Source organism: Xenia sp. Carnegie-2017, unplaced genomic scaffold, assembly GCF_021976095.1.
Source record: "Xenia sp. Carnegie-2017 unplaced genomic scaffold, XeniaSp_v1 HiC_scaffold_19, whole genome shotgun sequence".
In the NCBI taxonomy this organism is placed as follows: domain Eukaryota; kingdom Metazoa; phylum Cnidaria; class Anthozoa; order Malacalcyonacea; family Xeniidae; genus Xenia; species Xenia sp. Carnegie-2017.
In genome coordinates this window covers 3,477,500-3,505,372 of record NW_025813481.1, presented here as the reverse complement: position 1 = coordinate 3,505,372, position 27,873 = coordinate 3,477,500, and the positions used below count along the sequence as shown (strand labels likewise).

The 27,873-nt window shown below is 34.5% G+C and overlaps 4 protein-coding genes and 2 long non-coding RNA genes across 7 annotated transcripts; 3 read left to right on the top strand and 3 right to left on the bottom strand.

The window, feature by feature from the left end:
* Nucleotides 1-368: 368 nt before the first annotated feature.
* On the bottom strand, nt 369-6,381 carry LOC124437973 (serine/threonine-protein kinase/endoribonuclease IRE2-like). Its single transcript, XM_046987971.1, has 7 exons — nt 6,279-6,381; nt 3,905-3,982; nt 3,438-3,524; nt 2,721-2,828; nt 1,696-2,387; nt 950-1,565; nt 369-751 (listed from the first exon to the last, which is right to left on the bottom strand). Coding segments are annotated over exons 2-7 (1,527 nt in total). The 5' UTR covers nt 3,927-3,982; nt 6,279-6,381; the 3' UTR covers nt 369-749.
* A 122-nt stretch (nt 6,382-6,503) lies between these two features.
* LOC124438778 (serine/threonine-protein kinase 4-like) lies at nt 6,504-9,891 on the bottom strand. The gene is made up of 7 exons (XM_046988974.1): nt 9,527-9,891; nt 9,107-9,267; nt 8,870-8,908; nt 7,910-7,984; nt 7,472-7,669; nt 7,024-7,328; nt 6,504-6,893 (listed from the first exon to the last, which is right to left on the bottom strand). The coding sequence occupies exons 1-7, from the start codon at nt 9,889-9,891 to the stop codon at nt 6,504-6,506; spliced, it is 1,533 nt and encodes a 510-aa protein (XP_046844930.1).
* A 1,811-nt stretch (nt 9,892-11,702) lies between these two features.
* On the top strand, nt 11,703-13,230 carry LOC124438001. The gene is made up of 2 exons (XR_006945940.1): nt 11,703-11,983; nt 12,831-13,230. It is a non-coding gene; the product is annotated as an uncharacterized LOC124438001 (long non-coding RNA).
* A 145-nt stretch (nt 13,231-13,375) lies between these two features.
* Nucleotides 13,376-27,420, bottom strand: LOC124437971 (serine/threonine-protein kinase/endoribonuclease IRE1-like). The gene is made up of 6 exons (XM_046987966.1): nt 27,196-27,420; nt 26,960-26,998; nt 15,349-15,456; nt 14,362-15,050; nt 13,615-14,230; nt 13,376-13,416 (listed from the first exon to the last, which is right to left on the bottom strand). Coding segments are annotated over exons 3-6 (1,335 nt in total). The 5' UTR covers nt 15,377-15,456; nt 26,960-26,998; nt 27,196-27,420; the 3' UTR covers nt 13,376-13,414.
* LOC124438777 (uncharacterized protein F54H12.2-like) lies at nt 19,239-20,381 on the top strand. Its single transcript, XM_046988973.1, has one exon. The coding sequence runs from the start codon at nt 19,239-19,241 to the stop codon at nt 20,379-20,381; it is 1,143 nt and encodes a 380-aa protein (XP_046844929.1).
* LOC124437991 lies at nt 24,674-25,367 on the top strand. Of its 2 annotated transcripts, XR_006945930.1 has the most exons (3): nt 24,696-24,930; nt 25,009-25,085; nt 25,218-25,367. It is a non-coding gene; the product is annotated as an uncharacterized LOC124437991 (long non-coding RNA). The 2 variants fall into 2 exon arrangements; XR_006945929.1 differs by having other exon boundaries at nt 24,674-25,085.
* Nucleotides 27,421-27,873: the final 453 nt, after the last annotated feature.

Sequence of the window (27,873 nt, the reverse complement as noted above, 5' to 3'; positions counted from 1 at the left end):
TTAGAGTAACTTTAAACCTCTCAACCAAACAAGCACCAACAAACAATTGTCATTCATGTCAATAACCAACAATTTACACATAAACTCATTCACCTTTCCTTGAGCTTCAAAGAAATAATCACAAACAAAGCGACCTAAAACACTTCTCCAATCTTTTTCCAGAAATATATCCCTAAATATACGTGGAAGACATCAGATGACCCAGAGTAACCATGTTTAGTGTACGGTAATGTTGAGATAACCAAATAACAGTGGAGCATATAAATTTTCTTTAAAATGCCTTAACTTTTGTTAACATACTTACGGCTACCCTATACGACTCGCTTTAATAATTTTCTCCAGCTTGAAATAGAAAGATGTACATGTTCTTAACATATTCAACTTTTATGACGAAGTATATAACAAACATTACATTTATTTGCAAGATGCTCTACGACTATAATTAATGCACACATTTCCCTAATTGATTTTCATGCATTCACGTCCTACATTAATTAAGACCTTTACATACATATATGATCGAATTTAAGTTTATTAATAATCCATATTTCAGTGACTATACATGCAAGTAATTCTTGATATGACTTTATGAACCAATTTCTTGGTCGTTGCTCAACTTAACAATTTGAAAGTGGCACATAATTAGTTAAGAGTTTGTTATATTTCATTTTCCATGAAGATTACGGTTGTCAATAATGTCTTCAATTTTCTTTCCATTGACTTCCTTCAATTTTCACAGGATTTATGTTTCCTAAAAACGTTTGCAACGGGAAAATATAGAACTTAATTTTACTTAACTTTGAGAAGGTTGGAATCATTTATACAATTCTTAAAACATAAATCTTAAAGAGTACAAAAAAAAGTTCAATGTGACAAAGAAGTATGTTATTATGCATGGAACTCAAACATGTCTAAATCGTAAAAATGGGGTATTATTTGAATAGCTTACAGATAAAATGTTGTCGTAATTTACTTCTTGTTTTCCAGTCAGTCGATCTAATAATTTTGTGCACCAGTAGAGGAAGTTCGGGAAAACGTTGCATGAAATACTCTTTATAGTTGCCTTCCTTGATATATGGCAATAGACGTGAACGAGATTTATCATGCCAGTGCTGATCAACGTTACGTATGAATCTCAAACAACTTGCCCATGAAGACTCGTAAGTTACAGTCCTTTTTTTGTTTTTTACTTTAAATGTTTTTAAATCTTTCAAAACTTCATCATCGATACGTTTCATCCATTTTGAGCGAAGATTCAACCGCTTACGAACATCTGAATTTCGACATATTGGTTTTTTTATCTCCGGTTGGTTCCCAACTTTACTCAGCATGTCAAACTTTTCCTCATTGGATCGTAGATAAGGATGTTTAAACGCCTCGTTGGCTGATGGCCTGAGTTCAGGCTTATGCTGTAGCATCCATGAAAGAAGATCTTTAAGTTGAACATCATCAATTTTCTTCAAGCCAACAGGGTTTCCATTTAACAAGTTTTTCAATCTATTCTCTTCAGTTCCAAAAGCATGTTCCTCTTTTGTTGCAACATAATAAGCCACCATTCCTGCACTCTAATATTCATAAAAAAACCCATAAATAGTCACAACATCAACTGTAGATACTGAAATGCTAAAAAATTGAGTTTATTCGTTATTTGTAGAACTGAACAATAGCTATATATTTTTTAACGAACATATCTACCATTATATCAGACTCTTTCTTGTAACGACCACCACCCAAGGATTCAGGAGCGGACCAACCATAACTGCCTGTACCAGGACTGCTTTGATATGTTGAGTTATCGCCACTTTCCAATATTCGACTAATGCCAAAGTCAGCTATCATAAATTCGCCTTCCACGTCTTGAAGAACATTAGAAGGCTTTATATCTCGATGAAGAATAGAACTTGGGCAACTATGAAGATCAGATAATCCAGTTAAAATTTGTCTAAGGATTTCGGGAAGGGCTTCGTGAAGTTTATCTAAACTAGTAGACTCAACAAAACTTTTCAAAGTTTGTTCGCACAAGTCTACTATCAAATAGACAAAATCTTCTCCTTCCTCTTCTACATAGTTCCAATACTTTACAACATGCTTCGACTTCTTTGCCTTTGGCTCATTTAAAACATCCTTTTCTCGTAAAGCAAGATGGAGAGAGCTCTTTTTAGGGATTTTTTTTACAGCTTTTCCATATCCATCCTTTCCCAAACCAAGATAAACACAGGTTCCACCACTTCCTTCGCCAATCAAGAACTCGTCCATGAAAATCACACGTACATCACCTTTAATTCTAATATCACCTGGATGTTCAAGCCAATGTTTTTGCATCATTTCAAACTTTTTGCGATGCATCACTGATTTGTCAACGCAATTCCATTTTTGCGACTTCCCAACTTAAAATAATTGTATGGCATTTAGCAAAATATAAAAAATAGTCAAAAAGTCAATAGAAATTTCAATAATTTTAATACTAATGTGGTGTAAAAGTTTTCATCAGTCTAAAATTTCGGTACGCCTCTGGCTCTGTTAGTTTCAAGTGCAAGCACAAATCGTGGTTTCAAAGTGCATTTGCTACAAAAATCATGAGCAAATATTTAAAATTGTTTAAATATAAACTGCGAAAATGTGACCTACCATTTAACTTTAGATAATTAACAGGAATGTGGATTCGATATCTAACATTTTTATTGCAAACAATTAGCTTTATATTTTAAATAGTGTCTTACCAAAATTGTGATATTCATTGATGTGCATCTGGGCTAGAAACTTCAGATTGAATATTTTGTTGTCCGTTTTCTCAGCAATTTCAAGTTGGCTTGAATAAGTGTATGTCGCTGTAGTAAAAAGAACAATAAATACTATTAACATAATTAACATAACAGTAACCATTGCAACCAGACTGATAAAAAATCGCAAAAAATTGAAATTTAACTATTCCAATCCTGTTGACGTTAATTGGCTGTGAATTATAAGAAAAGTATTACAATTGCGACTCAAATTTATTATTATTAGTACAACATTCTACAAGTATGAAAAGATCAGTACAACATTCCATTCTCTCTTCATTACATCTCACATTTTTGACCGTTAACAAAAGCATTTGAATAAGGAAGATATAAACGAAACTCAATGGTTACAATTGAAATTTAACTATTCCAATCCTGTTGACGTTAATTGGCTGTGAATTACAAGAAAAGTATTACAATTGCGACTCAAATTTATTATTATTAGTACAACATTCTACAAGTATGAAAACATTAGTACAACATTCCATTCTCTCTTCATTACATCTCACATTTTTGACCGTTAACAAAAGCATTTGAATAAGGAAGATATAAACGAAACTCAATGGTTACATTGCATTCTTGTTTGTACTTAAGATTTCAAAAGGCAATAAAGATTACGTTTGTGTAAATATTTGCATATAAAATTCCATTACTTACTAGGTCCTGATGTAGACGTTATACCAATATCAGCATCACTGTCATTATCATTTAGTAGAAATAGCAAAGATTTCTTTTCTTCAGAAGCTGAAGCAATGTAAATATGAAACATTTAAGAATGATAATATTATTAAAAAGTATTGCAACAAATGTAAGCTTTTATTTCTACAGGATTGTTAAATATTTTATATTTTCTTATTTTTATGGAATTACTCTGATAAAAACCGCATTTGAAAGGGGCGTTCACCAGATGGAAACGGGTAATTGAGGCAAGGCGTGTATTAGAGGAATACGGTAACCCTTGTTATTAGAATAATCGACTTTTATTTACTGTTACAAAGTGGATTCTCGTCAATTTAAATCATTTTACCAATTCCTAAAATAATATATGCTAAGTCGTAGACAAGAGTTATATTTTGAGAGTGATTAACTTCCAGTGAGCATTAGTTTGTTGTAACTTTATTTACCGTCAAGATCAAGATTGTCCATGACGTCTTTGCTTTTCTTTCCACTAACTTCTTCAATTTTCACATGATATTCAGTATCTAAAAAAATGTTCACAACGGTATTGTCATTATTATGTACAGCTTAAAGTGTAATGGAAAACATTATAGAGTGTTAAAAACACACTGAATAAAAATACAACCAAAAAAGAGAGAGTTGGTCGAGTAAAAAAACAATTATTTTATAGCCAAATTTGTTAATTTACCGAAAAAGATTGAGTGAGCATCAAAATTAAATCGGGGATATTTATATCACCATGGAAGCCTAATTCAGTAATGTCTTTAAAAAAGGAAAATTATGTTTATGGCTTACAAGTAAAATGTTTCTTGAGATAAGGTCTTGTTTTCCAGTCAGTTGACCTTATGATTTTATGGACACGAAGAGAAAGATCGGGAAAATGTTGCAAAAAGTACTTTTTATAGTTTCCTTCTTTAACATATGGCGATAGATGTGGACGAGGCTTATCCTTCCAATGCAGGCCAACGTTTCATATTTTTACTATGTGTCTAAATTTAAACTAGAGTATTTGGTATATCCTATAATTCTTCTTAAGTCGATATTTATTGATAAAACTTACTTTTTAAATTTGTCTTTGCTGTAACACGCCTTCCTGCCAAATGATGTAACTTAGCGAGTGTCGGGAATTATGTAAAAACGTTTGCAGGTAAATCCATGACGACGGTCGTCTACCAATGAAATTCCCTGAAATAGACACGTTTAATAAATTACCATGTTTATTTAGAAATTTCAATCACTAATATTTAAATTGAAAACTGACACGCAGTTTTCCCTCTTTATGTCAGTCTTAAAAATCGATGCGTTATTTCTGACAGTTTCAAAAACAACTTGATCAAATTTTAGACATATTTCAACAATTTATGAAAACAGTATCTGAAAACGTCTATCTCTGTGAGAAGCAGTCTTTAGCCGATAGATAAGGAATCAGTCGTCACATAAGAAGTGTGATCCTGTGGAGAGAAAAGTGCAGCATTTTAACAAAAAGGCGCTGTCATAGAAGGTGCTACTTGTGACGCTGCCTGTTTTGAAAAACCATTATTAAAACAGTTGTTACAAAAAAGTAATTTACGCGGCTATGAATTTAATTTTGTTTATGATGGTTTAGGTCGAGTATTGTCGAGACAGGCAAAATCGAAGAACGAGGCAGTGAGAAAAGATAGATCCACTGAGGAGATCACATATAGAAAGTCTCCAAAACAAAACGCTCACGATACAAGTCGCAAGTCACAAGCAATTATGGAAATAATCACTAGAATCGTTGTCAAATCTAGAACGAATGTACATTTCTTGTAATGTTCACTGTAGATATGATACAATGCCTCATGCAACATGAAAAATGTAACATATAACAGCATTTTAAGTAAGACGAAAATTAGGAGATGACATTTATAAAGCCTGCATGGATACAAAATTAAGTTTAATCAAAGGAAATAACACAGTTTCTGGAAACGTTGAATGATAAAATTTCCTTGCAATATATGCTGTATTCTTGCAATTAAGACTGGCAATCAATCTTTTTCAATTAGAGGCAATGGCTTCAAAATAAACATAAATAAGCAATATTAATCGATCATTTCAAACAAACACAAACTTTCATTTTCCACAACAGAAAAAAATAAGAGATCATGACAGATAACTAAATCTTGTTGCAATTACTGGAGGAATGTCTTCGCGACCTTAAAATGAATGACGATAGTTGATTTCATCTGCGTAGGTGCAGTTTTGTGAGACGGATCTATAATAGCAACTGTTCATTAGAGTAACTTTAATCTTCTCAACCAAACAAGCACCAACAAACAATTGTCAATAACCAACAATTTACACATAAACTCATTCACCTTTCCTTGAGCTTCAAAGAAATAATCACAAACAAAGCGACCTAAAACACTTCTCCAATCTTTTTCCAGAAATATATCCCTAAATATACGTGAAAGATATCATATGACCCAGAGTAACCATGTTTAGTGTACGGTAATGTTGTGATAACCAAATAACAGTAGAGCATAAGAATTTTCTTTAAAACGCCTTAACTTTTGTAAACATACTTACGGCTACCCTATACGACTCGCTTTAATAATTTTTCTTTCCAGTGACTTCCTTCAATTTTCACAAGATTTATGTTTCCTAAAAACGTTTGAAAAGGAAAAATATAGAACTTAATTTTACTTAACGTTGAGAAGGTTGGAAACATTTATACAATGCTTAAAACATAAATCTTAAAAAGTAGAAAAAAAAGTTCAATGTGACAGAGAAGTATCTTATTATGCATGGAGCTCTAATATGTCTAAGTAAAAATGGGGTATTATTTGAATAGCTTACAGGTAAAATGTTTTTGCAATTTAGATCTTGTTTTCAAGTCCGTCGATCTAATAATTTTGGCACCAGTAGAGGAAGTTCGGGAAAACGTTGCATGAAATACTCTTTATAGTTGCCTTCCTTGATATACGGCAATAGACGTGAACGAGATTTATGATGCCAGTCCTGATGAACGTTACGTATAAATCTCAAACAACTTGCCCATGAAGAGTCGTAGATTACAGTCCTTTATTTGTTGTTTACTTCATATGTTTTTAAATCTTTCAAAACTTCATCATCGATACATTTCATCCATTCTGTGGGACAGTCCAACTGCTTACGAACATCTGAATTTTGACATTGTGGTTGTTTTATCTCCGGTTGGCTCCCAACTTCACACAGCATGTCAAACTTTTCCTCATTGGATTGTAGATAAGAATGTTTTAACGCCTCTTTGGCTGATGGCCTGAGTTTAGGCTCATGCTGTAGCATCCATGAAAGAAGATCTTCAAGTTGAGCATCATCGATTTTCTTCAAGCCAACAGGGTTTCCATTTAACAAGTTATTCAATCTATTCTCTTTAGTTCCAAAAGCATGTTCCCCTTTTGTTGCAACATAATAAGCCGCCATTCCTGCACTCTAATATCAATAAAAAATCCCATAAATAGTCACAACATCAACTGTAGATACTGAAATGCTAAAAAATTCAGTTCATTAGTTATTTGCAGAACTGAACAATAGCTATATATTTTTTAACGAACATATCTACCATTATATCTGACTCTTTTTTGTAACGACCATCACTAAAGAATTCAGGAGCGGACCAACCATAAGTTCCTTTACCAGGAATGCTTGGATATGTTGATTCATTGCCACTTTCCAATATTCGACTAATGCCAAAGTCAGCTATCATAAATTTGCCTTCCACGTCTCGAAGAACATTAGAAGGCTTTAAATCCCGATGAAGAATAGAACTTGGGCTACTATGAAGATCAGATAATCCATTTAAAATTTGTCTAAGGATTTTGGGAAGGGCTTCGTGAAGTTTATCTAAACTAGTAGACTTGACAAAACCTGTCAAAGTTTGTTCGCACAAGTCTAATATCAAATAGACAAAATCTTCTTCTTTGCATTTGGGTTATTTAAAACATTCTTTTCTCGTAGAGCAAGATAGGTATAGCTATATTTAAGGATTCGTTTTACAGCTTTTCCATAACCATCATTTCCCAAACCAAGATAAACCAATGTTCCAACACTTCCTTTGCCAATCAAGAACTTTTCATCAAAAATCACACGTACATCGCCTTTAATTCTAATATCACCTGGATGTTCAAGCCAGTGTTTTTGCATCATTTCAAACTTTTCGCGATGCATCACTGATTTGTCAACGCAATTCCATTCTTGCGACAACCCCACTTAAAATCATTGTATGCCATTTAGCAAAATATAAAAAATAGTCAAATAGTCAATAGACATTTCAATAATTCTAATATTAATGTGGTGTAAAAGTTTTCATCAGTCTAAAATTTCGGTACGCCTCTGGCTCTGTTAGTTTCAAGTGCAAGCACAAATCGTGGTTTCAAATTACGTTTGCTACATAATCATGAGCAAATATTTAAAATTGCTTAAATATAAACTGCAAAAATGTGACCTACCTTTTAACTTTAGATGATCAACAGGAATGTCCGTTTTCTCAGCAATTTCAAGTTGGCTTGAATAAGTGTATGTCGCTGTAGTAAAAAGAACAATAAATACTATTAACATAATTTACATAACAGTAACCATTGCAACCAAACTGCAAAAAAAATCGCAAAAAATTGAAATTTAACTATTCTAATCCTGTTAACGTTAATTGGCTGTGAATTATAAGAAAAGTATTACAGTTGCGACTCAAATTTATTATTATTAGTAACACAATAAGAATTTTTTCAAAAACTGTAATATTAACAACTTTATTATTCAATTTTTCATCGAAACACTCAGAGATACTTGTAACCACACTCTACCCCCTGGAGAAGTCGCAAATGACAGTGAAGTTGTCAGATGCTCATCATCTTTTTATGAGCATCGCGTTTTTTAGTCTATTATATATTTGTTAGCTTTTGACGCACAATTGTTTTGTATTTATTCAAACTTGGTGCTTAAAAATCAATGTTTGTTTATACACTCGGTAAAGCACATGACGTAATTTCTAAAGGTACGTTTACAAAAAATGTTTTGTCGAGCCGACATTTACAGGTACTTTAACACACAACGATTTGTCGGACCGACACTGACGCCATATTACGTGTTCTTGTCATACATGGAAAGTCGCCGGACTCGAAAAATCAGATGAAAATCTGTAGCAAACTACTGATTTTTTACCGATTTTAACTATGTTGCTATAGTTTCTAAAATAAGCAAATTATGACCATCGAAAATAATTATCGAAATGTCTTTGGTTGCAAGAGAAAAAGAAAATGTTGAGAGCATTGTTGTTTTCATCGAATAACCAAAAGCGGCAGAGTATTTTATATCGCGTCTGTTTAAACATATACAATAGTGAAAAGTGTAGTTTATATTATACTAAAAATATTCAACTCAAATAATAACATGATGATTTTCACTCTGCTTACCTTGTTCATGTTCCTGATATGTTCTCTCGTCAGCTTTCTCTAAAACATCACAAAGACACAAAAGCATGAAAAATTGATAGTCAAAAAGTCGATTGCTATATGTATATTTTTTTATACTTCTCTGACTTTATTTACATTGTATTATCAATTGTTATTACCGTTGTCATATTAAAAACGTTTCGACCAGCAAAATATTAAAGAAAAATTGAAGGAAAATAAAATGAAACAACTTTTTACCTTTATAAGAGGCAGTGCGACCATTGTCGTCACGGTTGGTGTTGTTCAATGCAGTGGCATCGTCGATGTGTTTATCACTAACAGATAGGGAGTCATCATTGTTCTTCGGTTTAAAAAACTGACCACCCTGAAGGCCGAGTGCTTTTAAGACAATGTTTAATCTAAAGCAGACATAATATGTCTCTCCGTGATCTTTTACTAATGCAAATCCATACGCAAACGGTTGCCAATTATTTTTTTCATCCAAAAAATAAATAAGAACACCAGCGTCACCAGGCTGAAGAAATGACTCATCACTTTTTATCGCGAAAGCATTACGCAAAATCACATGGTTATTAACAAAAATGAATACTCAAGGTCAACAAGTAGCCCTCAGTACCAGTGGCTGTGCGAACTTTCACAGATTCCCCTTGGCTTAACCTTTTGAGAATTTTGCTAAATACGTCATCAAAGTTTGAATCAACATCTTCCAATTCATCACCAACAAGCTTCTGAAAATCCTCTTTCTTGCCAACAGTGATAGACATGATATCAATTTCAGGACCATAAGAGAAGTCACAAAAATGACCAACTACGCTGTTATCATCCAAGAAAGTATATTTATTTTCATGTAATAAACGCTGAATGCTTTCTTTGTTTTCACTAATTTCATCTTGAATCGCAAGAAGGTCATAATTAAACTTCAGATGAGGTCCAAAACCAACGTGGAGACAAGTCAACGCGTAATATTTTTCATCTTTACAGCAAAACAGGGTCAACTTACCACGAGACCGCTCACTAGGCATATCGTAGTGTTGAACACAAATCATACTTGACAGTCGTTGAAATTTTCTTTTCGTCAACGTAATTTCTCATTAACTTATTATATCAGTATCTGTAATATGTAAAAATTGATTATGAGAAATTTGGGAAAGATGCACATTATATGTGTTAAAGCTCAAAACCATCGGTTTACACAACTGGAATAGAGGGAGGGTCAAAGTCTTACTTAGCACTTTAATTTTTCAAACAAGCATCATTTTTAACTATTTTTATATAAAATGTTTTTACTTGTCACAAACAATTAATCTTGACAATTTTTATAGACGTTTACTTTCACCCTGCTTTATGATTCAGAAATATGGGTGATTTACTTGTAATTAAAAGCGCAAAGAAATCCTCCAATACCCTCCAACTGTTTCAGTCTGCATGGTTATCACTTTTTAAAAACATCAAATAAAAAGAAAATTAAAAAGGATGGATTTTATGGGAGAAAATAGTTATCATTAACCAACGGACTAACACATTTGCTGCACTGACACAAAAACCCTTCCCTGTAAAAACGTGATTTGTCTAGGGAACTACATGAATTAAGAGTCAATGTAGTTCAAGTTAAGTGTAAAAAAGCATACGAGGTGTGTGTGTGTGTGAGGGGGGGTGGTGGGAGTTATATTCCCAGTTTTAGGCAAGTAGTCGGTGATAATATGAAGCGTCACCACATCAGAAAAACCCAAACTTCAAGAGGTTGAAGGTAGTGCACTTTTGCATATTTACCAACCGACAGAGATATTGCATTGAACTAGTGAGCCAATTCTTGATAATGAATGTTGTCTCATTTTCTCAAAATAGGTTTGTATGTAACCAATTCCTTTGTAAACATATGTAACAATAAAAAGTTAAAAAATTTAAATAAACACTTTTAGAAGTGGACTTAATTAAACAGCCCCGTTTTCTTTAATTGGTTATTTATGCCTCTCGTCTTTAGCACAAATGGCCCCATAGAATACTCATCATGTTTGAGACACAACACATGTAGTTTTACAGCTTTAAATAAAATGACTTGTTTGGATTCTTTCAAATAATGTATATCAATTAACAAATAATTGTATTTTTCTTGTTTGTACAGACAACGACATCATACTATACATAACGCCTAGCTATTCATGTTTGACAGGAGCTTACATGTGACTTTACGATTTTTATGTGCTACATAAACAAATTTTAAACTATGGCCATATATCATTGGCGATATTAAATTTAAGTGCGATTTCTTGCGTATCAGTAAAAAAGTTTTTGATTTGATCAAATTATTCCATTTTTATGGCGGTTTAAAGTTGTGAAAATGCCCTATTTCATGGACGATGTTCGTCTTAAGAAAATTCTGGGAATGCAATACATTTCCAATGACCAATTCAAAGCCATATGAATGAAATTGTTCATGTATCGTCTGTTTTGTCATATCAAATTAAAAAACGAATAAACACTTGGCGGAGGAAATAAGAAAGACTTATTCTAAACCATGAGCATTTCATATTTTCACTATGTCTCTAAAGTTAAACTAGAGTATTTTGTATATCCTATAATTCTTCTTAAGTCGATATTTATTGATAAAACTTACCTTTTAAATTTGTCTTCGTTGTAAAACGTCTTCCTGCTAAATAATGTAACTTAGCGAGTGTCGGGAATTATGTATAAACGTTTGCAGGTAATTCCATGACGACGGTCGTCTACCAATGAAATTCCCTGAAATAGAAACGTTTAATAAATTGCCATGTTTATTTAGAAATTTCAATCATTAATATTTAAATTGAAAACTGACACGCAGTTTTCTCTCTTTATGTCAGTCTTAAAAATCGATGCGTCGTATATGACAGTTTCAAAAACAACTTGATCAAATTTTAGACATGTTTCAACAACTTATGAAAACAGTATCTGAAGACGTCTATCTCTGTGAGAAGCAGTCTTTAGCAGATAGATAAAGAATCAGTCGTCACATAAGAAGTGAGATCCTGTGGAGAGAAAGTGTAGCAGTTTAACAAAAAGGCACTGATATAGCAGGTGCTATTTGTGACGCTGCCTGTTTTGAAAAACCATTATTAAAACAGCTGTTACAAAAAGGTAATTTACGCGGCTATGAGTTTATTTTGTTTACGATGGTTTAGGTCGAGTATTGTCGAGACAGGCAGAAATCAAAGAACGAGGCAGTGAGAAAAGATAGATCCACTGGGGAGATCACATAAAGAAAGTCTCCAAATCAAAACGCTCACGATACAAGTCGCAAGTTACAAGCAATTTTGGAAATAATCACTAGAATCGTTGTCAAATCTAGAACGAATGTACATTTCTTGTAATGTTCACTGTCGATATGATACAATGCCTCCTGCAGCATGAAAAATGTAACATGTAACAGCATTTTAAGTAAGACGAAGATTTGGAGATGACATTTATAAAGCCTTCATGAATACAAAATTAAGTTTAATCAAAGGAAATAACACAGTTTCTAGAAACGTTGAATGATAAAATTTCCTTGCAATATATGCTGTATTCTTGCAATCAAGACTGGCAATCAATCTCTTTCAATTAGAGGCAATGGGTTCTAAATAAACATAAATAAGCAATATCAATCGATCATTTCAAAGAAACACAAACCTTCCTTTTCCACAACAGAAAAAAAGAAAAGATCATGACAGATAACCAAATCTTGTTGCAATTACTGGAGGAATGTCTTCGCGACCTTAAAATGAATGACGATAGTTGATTTGATCTGCGTAGATGCACTTTTGTGAGACGAATCTATAATAGCAAATGTTCATTAGATTAACTTTAAACTTCTCAACAAAACAAGCACCAACAAACAATTGTCAATCACCAACAATTTACACATAAATTCATTCACCTTTCTTTGAGCTTCAAAGATATAATCACAAACCGAGCGACTTAAAACACTTCTCTAATCTTTTTCCAGAAATATATCCCTAAATATACGTGGAAGACATCAGATGATCCAGAGTAACCATGTTTAGTGTACGGTAATGTTGTGATAACCAAATAACAGTGGAGCATAAGAATTTTCTTTTAAAACGCCTTAACTTTTGTAAGCATACTTACGGCTACCCTATACGACTCGCTTTAATAATTTTTTCCAGCTTGAAGTAGAAAAGATGCACATGTTGTTAACATATTCAACTTTAATGACGAAGTATATAACAAACATTACATTTATTTGCAAGATGCTCTACGACTATAATTAATACAACATTTCCCTAATTGCTTTTCATGCATTCACGTCCTACATTAAATAAGACCTTTACATACATATATGATCGAATTTAAGTTTATTAATAATCCATACTTCAGTGACTATACATGCAAGTAATCCTTGATATGACTTTATGAATCAATTTCTTGGTCGTTGCTCAAATTAATAATTTGAAAGTGGCGCATGATTAGTTAAAAGTTTGTTATACTCATTTTCCATCAAATTACGGTTATCAATATTTCTCAATTTTCTTTCCATTGACTTCCTTCAATTTTCACAGGATTTATGTTTCCTAAAAACGTTTGCAACGGGAAAATATAGAACTTAATTTTACTTAACGTTGATAAGGTTGGAAACATTTATACAATATTTAAAACATACATCTTAAAGAGTAGAAAAAAAAGTTCAATGTGACAGAGAAGTATGTTATTATGCATGAAACTCTAACATGGCTAAGTCGTAAAAATGGGGTATTATTTGAATAGCTAACAGGTAAAATGTTGTTGCAATTTAGGTCTTGTTTTCCAGTCAGTCGATCTAATAATTTTGTACACCAGTAGAGGAAGTTCGGGAAAACGTTGCATGAAATACTTTTTATAGTTGCCTTCCTTGATAAATGGGGATAAACGTGGACGAGGTTTATCATGCCAGTGCTGATCAACGTTACGTATGAGTCTCAAACAACTTGCCCATGAAGACTCGTAGGTTACAGTCCTTTTTTTGTTGTTTACTTCAATTGTTTTTAAATCTTTCAAAACTTCATCATCGATACGATTCATCCATTCTGTGAAACACTCCAACTGCTTACGAACATCTGAATTTTGACATTGTGGTTGTTTTATCTCCGGTTGGTTTCCAACATCACACAGCATGTCAAACTTTTCCTCATTGGATTGTAGATAAGGATGTTTTAACGTCTCGCTGGCTGATGGCCTGAGTTCAGGCTTATGCTGTAGCATCCATGAAAGAAGATCTTCAAGTTGAACATCATCGATTTTCTTCAAGCCAACAGGGTTTCCATTTAACAAGTTTTTCAATCTATTCTCTTCAGTTCCAAAAGCATGTTCCCCTTTTGTTGCAACATAATAAGCCACCATTCCTGCACTCTAATATTAATAAAAAAAAACCATAAATAGTCCCAACATCAACTGTAGATACTGAAATGCTAAAAAATTGAGTTTATTCGTTATTTGCAGAACTGAACAATAGCTATATATTTTTTAACGAACATATCTACCATTATATCAGACTGTTTCTTGTAACGACCTTCATTCAAGGATTCAGGAGCGGACCAACCATAACTGCCTGTACCAGGACTGCTTTGATATGTTGAGTTATCGTCACTTACCAATATTCGACTAATACCAAAGTCAGCTATCATAAATTTGCCTTCCACGTCTTGAAGAACATTAGAAGGCTTTAAATCCCGATGAAGAATAGAACTTGGGCCACTATGAAGATCAGATAATCCATTTAAAATTTGTCTAAGGATTTCGGAAAGGGCTTCGTGAAGTTTATCTAAACTAGTAGACTTAACAAAACTTGTCAAAGTTTGTTCGCACAAGTCTAATATCAAATAGACAAAATCTTCTCCTTCCTCTTCTACAAAGTTCCAATACTTTACAACATGCTTCGACTTCTTTGCCTTTGGCTCATTCAAAACATTCTTTTCTCGTAGAGCAAGATGGAGACAGCTATTTTTAGGGATTTTTTTTACAGCTTTTCCATAACCATCCTTTCCCAAACCAAGATAAACGGCTCCACCACTTCCTTTGCCAATCAAGAACTTTTCCATGAAAATCACACGTACATCGCCTTTAATTCTAATATCACCTGGATGTTCAAGCCAATGTTTGTTCATCATTTCAAACTTTTCGCGATGCATCACTGATTTGTCAACGCAATTCCATTTTTGCGACGACCCAACTTAAAATAATTGTATGCCATTTAGCAAAATATAAAAAATAGTCAAATAGTCAATAGACATTTCAATAATTATAATATTCATGTGGTGTAAAAGTTTTCATCAGTCTAAAATTTCAGTACGCCTCTGGCTCTGTTAGTTTCAAGTGCAAGCACAAATCGTGGTTTCAAAGTACGTTTGCTACATAAACTGCGATAAAGGGACCTACCTTTTACCTTTAGATAATCAACAGGAATGTGGATTCGATATCTTACATTTTTATTGCAAAGAATTAGCTTTATATTTTAAATAGTGTCTTACCCAAATTGTGATATTCATTGATGTGCATCTGGGCTAGAAACTTCAGATTGAGTATTTTGTTGTCCTTTTTCTCAGCAATTTCAAGTTGGCTTGAATAAATGTATGTCGCTGTAGTAAAAAGAACAATAAATACTATTAACATAGTTAACATAAGTAGTTATCGTGCAGCTTTGTCACACTTTTGTCACGGAGCTCTTACCCGTGCCAGTTAGTTTCCAGTCCCCTGAAGTTGATCGGTGCGCGCGCATGTCAACCGGAAATAGGGTTTAATAAACATGGCATGGCATTGGTTGGCGTGAAAATCGGAAATACGACAAAGCTGGAAGTTGCATGCTATTGACAAAGTAACATTAGATCTGCCTTATGTTTTATTGGTTAATAAACCGGATCTATGTCATTGTGTATTCATTCTTCAAACTATATAGTCGAACTATCGTCTTAAAAAATGTTATTTGCGTTGTTTATTGTTGCATTGCTTTTGGACGTTTTGAAAAACAAAAATATGGCACACATGTTTAATCAGATAAATGCAGACACTGTTGAGTTTGAAGAAGTTAGTCACAGCGATCTTATCAATTTGACTTTCGTCGATTTTATAAGTAAAAAGATTCAAGAGCTACGAAGAGCTGAAAAGGATGAAAGTAAAGCAGACCCTTGGACGGAGTATCAAAACGTTTTAGAAATGATGGCTGAGGAAGATCGGTGGTTCAATTTTGCAGCTCGTGCAGTCGAAACAATTAATCGCGAACATGTCTGGAATGGAATATGTGAAGCCTTTAAGTTTCTAAAATACAGTGGACCTTCGAACTCTCACAAGACATATTTTGACAAACTGTTTAGTGTTACTTGGGTAGAACTAATGTTAATGTACACGGAGACAAAACGTCCTCCTTTTTATCAACATCTCTTTGACTATGCTGATTGTAAACTATGCTAGTTGTAAACTGAAATACAGATCAACTGTGTAATTGCTTTGACAAAAAAATAAAATATAAATTTCAATGTTATTGCATTTTGTATTCAGTTGTTTTATGACCATGTCATTGTGAAAATGGGGATCGGTAGCAGCAAACGTGAAAATAGAAATGCAAAAAGGGATAAAAATCATAATCGTCAGAAAATGTTTCGCTTGGGTATAAGTTTCGGACGCAACGATCTCAATCTTGAGGGTCATTTGCAAGCAGGATACACAAGTAAAACTGTTAAAATTATGGACCCGCCGCAATTAAACTTCCAACAGATAATGCGATAGAAGAAACACTGCCTGTAACTGAAAACATTGAACCCATCGATAATGAGTAGTTAAAAGAAATTGACATCTAATTGCAAAATTATTATCACGAGAACATTGTCATGAGTAACGTTGACCGGTACTTAGCCGGTGTATACTTCAATCCAAAACGCCCAGGAAGCTACGGAGGTGTTGAACGTTTGTACCGCGATGTAAAGGCAGAAGGAATATATGACATTAGTCGTGAAAGAATTAAAGAATGGCTCATGCAACAAGACGCATACTCTTTGCATAAACCTATTCGAAGAAAGTTTGAAAGAAATCGTGTCGTAGTGAGTGGTATTGACGACCAGTGGCAATTGGATCTTGCAGACATGCAATCTTTGCAAAAGTATAATGATGGTTATCGCTATCTTCTTATCTGTATTGATGTTTTTTCCAAATATGCATGGGCTGTTCCATTAAAAAAGTAAACAGGATCGTCGCTGGTAAAAGCTTTTAAAAAGATTTTGTCATCAGGACGTAAACCAACACACATTCAAACGGATCAAGGCTCGGAGTTTTTTAATCGAGACTTTAAGAAACTTTTGGCAGAAGAAAACGTTACCTTGTTTAATACATTTAACGAGACGAAGGCATCCATCGTTGAACGTTTGATACGTACACTGAAAACTAAAATGTGGCGCTACTTCACAGCAAACAAAACAATGAGATACATTGACATGCTTCCTGATCTACTGTATTCTTATAATCATAGCATGCATCGCAGCATTAAGGAAAAACCGATCAACGTTACAAGTGAAAATGAAGATAGAATTCGGCAAAATTTATATGGTGATAGCAAATTAAATAAACCTACGCATGTAAAATATAAGTTTGATATAGGTGACCAAGTACGAATAAGTAAAATAAAACGAAGGTTTGAGAAGGGGTATTTACCGAATTTTTCAAAAGAAATTTTCACTGTAAGTCAAAAAATACCGCGCAATCCTCCTGTATACAGACTGAAAGATCATGAAGGGACGAACTTCAAGGAACATTTTATGAAAAAGAACTTCAAAAGTCATCAAGAAAGACGATGTTTATGAGATTGAAAAATACTTAAGAAACGTGGTAGAGGGGCAATGTACAATATTTTGTAAAGTGGTCTGGCTACCCTAACAAATTTAATTCATGGGTACCAGCATCGGAAATACATATATAAAACGTAACCGTTTTCATGATTTTTTCATTTCACATTATACCTTAAAGATGAGCGGGACACACTTCTATCTGACATTACCTAGTAATGCATCTCTCTCTGTATTTCCTGAGAATAAGATTTCAGGTTATCGCGTAAAACTACCTCACGTTGTGAATTTAAATGGTAATTGGGAAGTAGGATTGTATTCAATTACATATCCTCATACATGGTACACGTTGAAAAAAGGTTTGGATACACATATATATGTAACTCACAAAACAGGTCTACCTACTCCGGTATTTGTCGACTATGGCCTGTATGAAAAAGCCTTCGACCTAGTAAAATCAGTTAATGAGACTCTTGACAAAGAAGTAAAAGACAATATCAAATTGAGCTTTGACCCCGAACAGAAAAATTAAAGTGCATGTAAGACAGGGTTACAAAATATCATTTAATCAACGAATGTCGGTCTTACTCGGTTTTGGCGGAAAAGACGTAGAGATTTTAAAAACAACCGAAAGCCCTTATGCTTCTGATTTGCACGGATCCGTCATGATGTATGTATATTGCAACATTGTACAACCGCAAGTTGTTGGAGACGTCAATGTAAAATTACTAAAGGCAGTTACCATTCAAGGAAAATATGGAGACATTGTTTCAAGAACATTCACTAATATCCAATACATACCTGTGCAAACAAAATCTTTTGAGGACATCGAAATTCTCTTAAGGGACGAGTTAGGAAACCCCATCGCATTTGAACGAGGGAAGTCGATAGTGACACTTCATTTCAGAAAGCAAGCTTCGTCTTATTTTACATAAGAAATATGACTCTAACAAATCGTTATGTTCAATATTATCTCAACCAACAACGAGGATACGGTTCATCACCAGTGTTTAAAGGAGCACCTTGGCAAAGAGGATATGGGCAAGTGGGTTATGGTCTTGGTGGCTTATTTCGCAGTTTAGCTAGGGCTGTAATACCTCTGGCAAAAAGCGGTGCAAAAGCTCTGGGTAAAATTGCTCTTAACACAGGAGCAAACGTTTTAGGCGATGTTATCTCTGGGAAAAGTGTGAAAGAGTCTGCAAAATCGCGAGTAAATCAGGCTGCTAAAGATGTGGGGAAAATGGCTGTAAACAGAATGCAGCAGTTTGCTCAAACAGGAAGAGGAAAGTCTTCAAAGAAACGGTCAAGAAAACCAGCTAAAAAGAGAAAGGCGACGACTTCCATTGCCATTCACAGTTCAGCCAAGAGACGTAAAGCAGCTAAAGAAGCAGAGGACATTTTCGGCTAAATATGGATTTCGTTCATCCAAAATCTGCAGAATGTACAAAACCGAACTTGATTTATTTTCTGTCCCACCAACACAAGTCAGTTTAGAAAAGGGGCATTGGATTGATCATCAACCTGTGTCCAGCGTATCTGAAAATGGACCAATTACATTTTTAGCGCCCGGCACTGAAGATTATGTTGACATGTCTAAGACAATATTGGTAGCTAGAGCGAAAGTAACAAAAGCCGATGGTGGGGATATCGACGATGACACTAAAGTTGGACCTGTAAACAATTTCTTGCACAGCTTGTTCAAGCAAGTTGACGTGTTTCTAAAAGGAAAGTTAGTTACACAAGCAACAGGAACATATCCATATCGTGCATATCTCGGTACACTTTTAAATTATGGACCGTCAGCCAAACAATCCCAGCTCACCGCAGCGTTATTTTACAAAGATACTGCAGGTCAGATGGATAATGCAGATCCTGCCCACGCAAGTCCAAACAGGGGTTTGAAGACAAGAAATAAGTTTATCATGGGAAGTAAAATTGTTGATATGGCAGGTCCTATCTTTTGCGATGTTTTCTTTGGTGAACGTTACTTACTTAGCTATGTTGATTTGAAAGTGGTCATGAACCGTACCAGTGACGAATTTGTCTTAATGTCATCGGTGGACGGTGCAGCCTTTAGAGTGAAACTGATAGATGCATACCTTAAAGTTCGTAAAGTCAAAGTGAATCCTAGTATATCTCTGGCTCACGAAGTTGCCCTGAAAAAAGGTCCAGCCATTTACCCTGTAAGACGTGTGGACTGTAAAAGTTTTATTATTCCTTCTGGAAACCCTTCGCTGCAAAAAGATAACCTTTTCAATGGTTTAGTGCCTAAATCGTTTGTTTTCGGTCTTGTTGAAAGTGCGTCATTCAACGGAGCTTATAAAAAGAACCCATTCAATTTCCAACATTTCAACATTTCATCGTTAGGCATTTCAATAAATGGTGAATCTGTACCATTTAAACCAATCAATTTGTCCTTTGGTGCAAATCCGAGATTTATAGAAGCATTTCTATCGCAGTTTTCTGGCACTGGGAAAATGTATTACGACACAGGCAATGGCATTACGCGTGAAGATTTTCCAAACGGTTTTACCCTGTTCGGCGCAGACTTTACCCCCGATATGTGCAGTGCATCCGAACATTTTAACACGGTGCAAAAAGGAAACCTGGCCATTGACTTACAATTCTCGACACCGCCAACTCATGCAGTTAGCCTTGTGTGCTATGGAGAGTTTGAGAATATAATACAAATCGATGGGGAGAGAAATGTCGTTTATGACTACATTGGATAAATGAACACCTCACAAATATGGACCGCTTTGAAATCCGATCCGGTAACAGGAAAAAAATTTCTCGGCGTTTTTCCAGCCGACCGTTTGCCTAAAGAAATCGAAAGCTACCCAAAAGGATTTATCGCAAACACGGATGTAAGCGGAAAACCGGGGACCCATTGGGTTGCCTTTACTTTCCTTCAGAAGAAAAGCCGAATTCTTCGATAGCTATGGACAACCACCAGGGCGATATCATAAGTTCTTTAGAGATTATTTGAAACATTATGATTGGGGGTTTAATAAACGTCAATTGCAAAGTATCTGGACGGATGTATGTGGACAATATTGTATATTTTACCTCAGCCATAGAGTGCGAGGATATAGCATGAATAAGATTGTAAACATGTTTGATGGTAATACTGTTGAGAACGATAACAAGGTATCAAGTTTCGTTAGCAGACATTTTCTTATAGAAACTAGTGTAACCCTAAACGATAGCATTCAGTCAAGTATAAAATTTGTTGTAAAAGCTTGAGCCGTTTATTATCAATAAAATTTTCTTTGTGTAAACTAATTGCCTGTGTTTTCTATTTGCATATTCTAATGATAACAGTCAAGAAATTGATATCAGCTGCTCTATTTATTTAAACAAAACAAATCTTTACATGTCAAATTTTAATAGTCTATCCAACGTAAACGAGTTTTCTTTAGTGTAGGGGCGGCTTTAGGTGGTGTCATTTTCGTTCTTGAGCCTCTGTGGTAGGCTATTCCGTCTTCTTCATTGGGCGAAGTTTCCATTTGAGCTTCTTCCCATCTTACATCGTTCCGAACCAAATCACGAGGAATGTTTATTTTTGATAAAACGCGAAAGAATTCTCTATAACCTGTAGGATTGAAATTCTTTCTCCCTCTTACGGCGTCGCTAATGAGGTCTGATATATTTGACTGAGGGATAATAACACCGTCAAGTTTGACTTGTCCTGAATCATCCCAAGTTATTATATCTGGTTTTGTTTTGAGACGCTGCAGTATTGCTGTTGCGCGTTCACGCATCGTCTTCGGCACACTTTGTACAATGACGGAGTCAGCTAATGTACGCACTTCGTTGTTTATTACCGTGTTTCTTTCTTCCCGTCGGTTGTATCCATCACGCGTACTGTGGGTATCTGAATATCTTTTGTTTCTTCAAATTAAGGAATTGCTCAAAGTTTGTGTTGAAAAGTTTTGCCTTTGATCGTCACTTAAACCGTCTTGGTGAAGGATGTGAGAGTTGAGTATCTTTTGCATCATGTTCATCGTAATTGGCGAAACTTCAAATTTTGCTTTTGTTCATATTTATTATAAACGTCTTCAGGTACTAAAATCATTCGCTTGGCATGCTTCATTATTTCAGCAAACTCCTAGTACGTTCAAAACCGGCGGTAGGAAGGCGCTCAGTAGATTGCCTCCTTTTGATTTAAAAGTTTTTCTTTTAGCTCTTGAAATTCTCTTGTTCGCTAAGGCTCTGAGATGTTTCTTATACCTCAACAAGCGTCGTTTTGACTCGCAGATATCGGTACAGTTCCTTTTAACACATTAACTGCGCATTCACAAATGCACAACATGACATCAGATGGTCCATGTTCGATGATAACCTTTCGAATTTTCGGCTTAGATTTTGCAAGTACTTGCAGGTACGGAAGATTGCTCCTAATTCGTTTAGACATGATGTTTAAATGATTGTTGATGTCGATGCTTATCACTTATGTACATAGACAATCTGCTTTTCACCGGGCAAGATATTTGTTCTGACACGCATATTGTCAGATGTGAGTTGATGCAAATCGAGCAAAAGATAGCCGTAAGGGCGGCATGTGGCGTCTTGAAATGACTCCAAAAGGTAATTCGTTTTCTTTGGGTACATCTGCCGTGCCAATGTTGCGATACCTAGCGAATCTCTGGGGTTTTTAAAAATGATCATGTAGTGGGAATTTAAGCTGATTGTTCGGGATTGTTTACCAGGCGGAAATAAATTTTGTGTTAGATACATGACAGAGACGCCACGGTGATGTGACCCGCGGGTAAATAAATCGGACATTCGTTGATCGCTAGAACATTCTGACATCAAATCGTCAACGACCACTAAAGAGTTTTGACAACCTTCCAGAATATCAAATAAGTTGTCCGGGAATCCTTCGACGAAGCAAATGTTTGGAATTTTTGATTCCATTTCACCAAATTCACTTTGCCGTTCGCCGTAACAGTAAATAATTTTATTCGGAACAGGATAAAAAAGTTCGTTTAAATTATAAAGCATCGACCTAACCAAATAGCTTTTGCCCGACTGACTTTGACCACACACATAAAAGTTGGCAGGTGTTCTAAAACGTACGTCCATTGTCTCGCAAATAAAAGCAAACATGTTCTGCTTTCACTTTTATAACCACTCGCTAGTAAACATTTTGACATATTCAAAGAAAGACGGAATGATTCGACTAGCTTGAATGGGGGAGGTATTTGTAAAATAGTGAACAAAGTGCACACAATAAGAATACATTGGACAATGAACAATTTTTATTAAATATTTTTCTAATTATCTACATGAATCAAACAACAAAAATCTCTTTTGATTACATATGAACACATCATACTTTAGCAGATATTTATGACAAAAATTTTAAAAGCACTTGAGGGTTTACTTTAAAATCCTCACAAGCATAGGCATGTCTTTTAATCGTTCATTCATTTTGTAACTACATTCATAGTTCGCAACATTCATAGTTCACAAGAGTTGTTTGTAACTTTTCCAATTTTCCATAATGAATTCCTTGCTGTCTGTATGTTTTTTCCTTATGGCTTGCTCATAAGACGAATAAAGGTTTAAACTATTGTATATAAATTATACCAAGTTGTTATCATAAAGCAGGGGGGGAGGGAGTTTAAATGAGCAATACCCATAAATGAATACATGATAACAACTTGGTATAATTTATATACAATAGTTTAAACCTTTATTCCTCTTATGAGCAGATGAGCAATGCTCATTGATGCTCATAATTACTTATGAGCACTTGCTCAAATGCTCATAACTGCTTCAACACACTTGCTCATTTGCCCACAAATGCACATTGCTACATAAAATGTCTCATTTCTAAAAAAGCAGTGCCGGCGAAATGAGCTGCAGATATTGTGGAAAAGTATTTAATCGAGCTTTCAACTTACGCAGACACGAAAAGAATACTGTCCACTAAGGGATGAGGAAAAAATGTCTCAATCAGATTCAGACAGTCAGGGAATGCATTTCGAAGATAATGTTTCTACAAGTTCAACAGATGAATCTGAAAGTTCAATGTCAATAGAAAATGAGGCTGAAACTGGAGAGAAAACTGATCCTTGGATACCTTTGATAGAAGAAGCAAGGGAAAGAAGTAATGTAGATTTCGATGAGATGAAGGAAAGCCTTGTGAACAGTGGTCTGGATGAGCAGACAGCTGAAAATCAAGCATATTCTAACATTCTACCAAAACTTCAAAAAAGAATTGGAAAGTATTTATATGCAACGTCTTATGTGGATAAACCAACTGAAAAAAAGATCCCATCCACAGAAAAATAATGCATACAAAGAAAGGGTTTATAGAAAATGACGACTTTGATCCACAGGAAGCTATGGAAGCAGCTATTGATAAGAGAAAGTTTCTCATCAACAGACTTTTAAAAGAGTACAGCTTTGGTGAGATTGCCAATGATGAAGAAGATTAACTTTGTTAGATGAATTCGTTTCATAATAACTTGTATCTTATTTTGAAGTGACGTTGTTCAATAAAATCTTTTCATTTTCAGTTTAGTGTGAAAATTACTTTAATATTGCATAGCTGCAAAATCCTCTGCTATTGTTTCTATCTCTATCTGTTTAATGGAAACATGCCGAGAAAGCCTCTTAGAGCTATACATACTGCGCGAAGCTCGATGTTTTTGAAATATTTTGCGCCTTCATAAGATGAAAAGGGAAATTCCCTAAAGTGATGATGCATGAAATAGCTCGAATAATATTACGCTTACGGCACACTTCTACCTATATACGCGACTTTCGGCAGTAAACCGGTTATTGTAAGCCTGAAACAACTAAAATTGTTGTGCCACATCGCATCTTGAATGCATAAGTTAATAAATTTAAACCACTATAGGCAGATAGGCTTGTGGTATCAATTACTGCAATATCAATATCAAACGCGCGTTGCACTTTTATCAGTTGATTGCCCTAACTTCTTGGTTTAAATTCTCCTAATACGATCTCTAGCAACCAGTAAAACAAACGCATACTAAAATAAAAATAATGTTTGTAAATCTAAGAAGGACAGAGTTAAAAGCTAGGATACTGCACAGATCTTACCCACGCCACATTATTCAAGGTCATACTATTCAATGGTAATTTATAATTTACATTTGCGAGATGGCAACGAAGGTCACATCTCAAGCGCATGTGTAGTGTATCTCAACCACTTACGAAACAGAGAGCCTTTGTGAAGATGCAATATCCAAACATGCAATCGAAGAAGGATGGCCTCGCCATAAGCGTCGTTTTATACCTTCAGTAAGTACCGTTTGTCTTTTTTCTGTTCCTTAGAGTGTTTGTATTAACTTTAACAGAGGCGTCGATTTTATTTTTTAGAAAAATGTGATCACTGTGATGATTATCTTGTAAAACCCTTGTGTGGGCATGTATCGTCTCATAAAAGACCTTATCGAGTAAGTTTTAATTCGTTTGTAGTTGTCGTAAAATGTTTTTTTCTATGTAATATTACATCGCTTACGTATATGTAAACAGAAGTGCTAACATGTAAGCAGTAAATTCATACATGTTTCTTATATTTCATTTAGAACAATGTGTAATGGTTTGACCTTACGAATCGAACGGGAATAAATAAAAATATATATTTACAAAAGCTTAACGACTCGTGTTTCAAGTTTGTTGTTTGACCTTACGAATAGAACAGGAATAAATAAAAATATATATTTACAAAAGCTTAACGACTCGTGTTTCAAGTTTGTTGTTTGACCTTACGAATAGAACAGGAATAAATAAAAATATATATTTACAAAAGCTTAACGACTTGCGTTTCAAGTTTGTTGTTTGACCTTACGAATAGAACAGGAATAAATAATATATATTTACAAAGCTTAACTTGCGTTTCAAGTTTGTTCTTTTTATCCGAAACAAATATTTTACGCCAGTCGTTACAAGTGTATTTTAGTATCTCAAGTCCATTAACGGGTGGCTTGACATCTTCAATGCTTTTCATAAAATCTTTGATCACAATCTCTTCGGACACATTTTCCAAGGCATCATCAAAATGCAACAACATACGCTCGTCATGCTCCATCATGAGACAGTCATGCTGACGTTGAGAGGGATGATCGATCATGCATCCATCGCAGTTCTTATTTACTTCAGCGTTTATCATTGCAGCAATTTCTTCAGCATAGCAGTCTAAAAGTTTATTTTCTAACAAACTTTGACGTACAGTTATTTCATTATTTTCTGACTCCAAAGTCAATTTGTTCATTCTTAATGCCAGATCAATGTCTACATTCAATTCCATTTGTTTCAAGAGATAAAATGTAAACCTTTCGATAAAGTATAAACTATAAAATGCAATTACCTCGTTTTCTACCGTTTTTACCTTCGATTGTGAAAAGGAAACGGATCTAATGTTACTTTGTCAATAGCATGCAACTTCCAGCTTTGTCGTATTTCCGATTTTCACGCCAACCAATGCCATGCCATGTTTATTAAACCCTATTTCCAGTTGACATGCGCGCGCACCGATCAACTTCAGGGGACTGGAAACTAACTGGCACGGGTAAGAGCTCCGTGACAAAAGTGTGACAAAGCTGCACGATAACTACTAACATAACAGTAAGCATTGCAAACAGACTGCAAAAAAAAATTGCAAAAAATTGAAATTTAACTATTCTAATCCTGATAACGTTAATTGGCTGTGAATTATAAGAAAAGTATTACAGTTGCGACTCAAATTTATTATTATTAGTAACACAATAAGAATTTTTTCAAAAACTGTAATATTAACAACTTTATTATTCTAGTTTTCATCGAAACACTCAGAGATACTTGTAACCACACTCTACTTAAAAATCAATGTTTGTTTTTATATTTGGTAAAGCACATGACGTAGTTTCTAAAGGTACGTTTACACAAAATGTTTTGTCGAGCCAACATTTACAGGTACTTTAACACACAACGATTTGTCGGACCAACACTGACGCCATATTACGTGTTCTTGTCATACATGGAAAGTCGTCGGACTCGAAAAATCAGATGAAAATCTGTAGCAAACTATAGATTTGTTACCCATTTTTACTATGTTGCTATAGTTTCTAAAATAAGCAAATTATGACCATCGAAAATAATTATCGTAATGTCTTCTGTATAAACAGAAAAAAAAGTGTTGAGAGCATTGTTGTTTTCATCGAATACTCAAAAGCTGCAGAGTATTTTACATTGCGTCTGTTTAAACATCTACAATAGTGAAAAGTGTAGTTTATATTATACTAAAAATATTCAACTTAAACAATAATACGATGATTTCCACTATGCTGACCTTGTTCATGTTCCTGATATGTTCTCTCGTCAGCTTTCTCTAAAACATCACAAAGACACAAAAGCATGAAAAATTGATAATCAAAAAGTCGATTGCTATATGTATATTTTTTTATACTTGTATGACGTTATTTATATTGTATTATCAATTGTCATTACCGTTGTCATATTAAAAACGTTTCGACCAGTAAAATATTAAAGAAAAATTGAAGGAAAATAAAATGATACAACTTTTACCTTTATAAGAGGCAGTGCGACCATTGTCGTCACGGTTGGTTTTGTTCAATGCAGTGCCGTCGTCGATGTGTTTATCACTAACGGATAGAGTGTCACCCTTGTTCCTCAGTTTGAAAAACTGACCACCCTGAAGGCCGAGTGCTTTTAAGGCAATGTCTAATCTCAAGCAAATATAATATGTCTATGAATCTACAAACATGCTAAAACCTTAAACATAGACTGCATTCTGGAAAATAACTTTGTTCAAATCCTGAGTTTAATAAATAAGTCTCATTCTACTCGCTACGAACGCCGTGCAGTGCGCTAGCTGTTCGAATTTTGAAAGCTGGTCAGTTGCATCATACAATATGATTTATACCAAAATGCTGAAAATCTTCTTTCTTAACAATGACAATGTACATAATATCCACATACTTATTTGACAACCCTTTCTTTGACAACGGATGCACTTTAGTGAAGTCTTTAGTGAAGCTGGCAATGGTTATATTTTTATGTTTAAAAGCATAACATTCACTGGTAAAGCCGCTGAATGCATTGCCAACAATCGTTCTTTCAACCAATAACTTAGTCTAGAAAGTTGGAGCACAAAACATGACCAAAAGGCATTAAATCGATTCAAAACAACAATTTTGGAAAATACTCTCAGGCTCATATCATTGGCTAGGTTTTTTCTTACAT

Excerpts from the sequence above, each read along its gene's own strand:
- LOC124437973 (XM_046987971.1), bottom strand. The coding sequence starts at position 3,926 with ATGGACAATCTTGATCTTGACG. Across the intron at positions 2,829-3,437 it reads AACGTCTACATCAGGACCTA|CGACATACACTTATTCAAGC; the intron begins GTAAGTAATGGA and ends TTTTTACTACAG. Across the intron at positions 1,566-1,695 it reads AGAAAGAGTCTGATATAATG|AGTGCAGGAATGGTGGCTTA; the intron begins GTAGATATGTTC and ends TATGAATATTAG.
- LOC124438778 (XM_046988974.1), bottom strand. The coding sequence starts at position 9,891 with ATGCCTAGTGAGCGGTCTCGTGGTAAGTTGACCCTGTTTTGCTGTAAA. Across the intron at positions 9,268-9,526 it reads TTTAGCAAAATTCTCAAAAG|ATTAAACATTGTCTTAAAAG; the intron begins GTTAAGCCAAGG and ends TGTCTGCTTTAG. Across the intron at positions 7,670-7,909 it reads TGATCATCTAAAGTTAAAAG|TGGGGTTGTCGCAAGAATGG; the intron begins GTAGGTCACATT and ends AATGATTTTAAG.
- LOC124437971 (XM_046987966.1), bottom strand. The coding sequence starts at position 15,376 with ATGCACATCAATGAATATCACAATTTGG. Across the intron at positions 15,051-15,348 it reads CAATGAATATCACAATTTGG|TTGGGTCGTCGCAAAAATGG; the intron begins GTAAGACACTAT and ends AATTATTTTAAG. Across the intron at positions 14,231-14,361 it reads AGAAACAGTCTGATATAATG|AGTGCAGGAATGGTGGCTTA; the intron begins GTAGATATGTTC and ends TATTAATATTAG.
- LOC124438777 (XM_046988973.1), top strand. The coding sequence starts at position 19,239 with ATGTCTAAGACAATATTGGTAGCTAGAGCGAAAGTAACAAAAGCCGAT.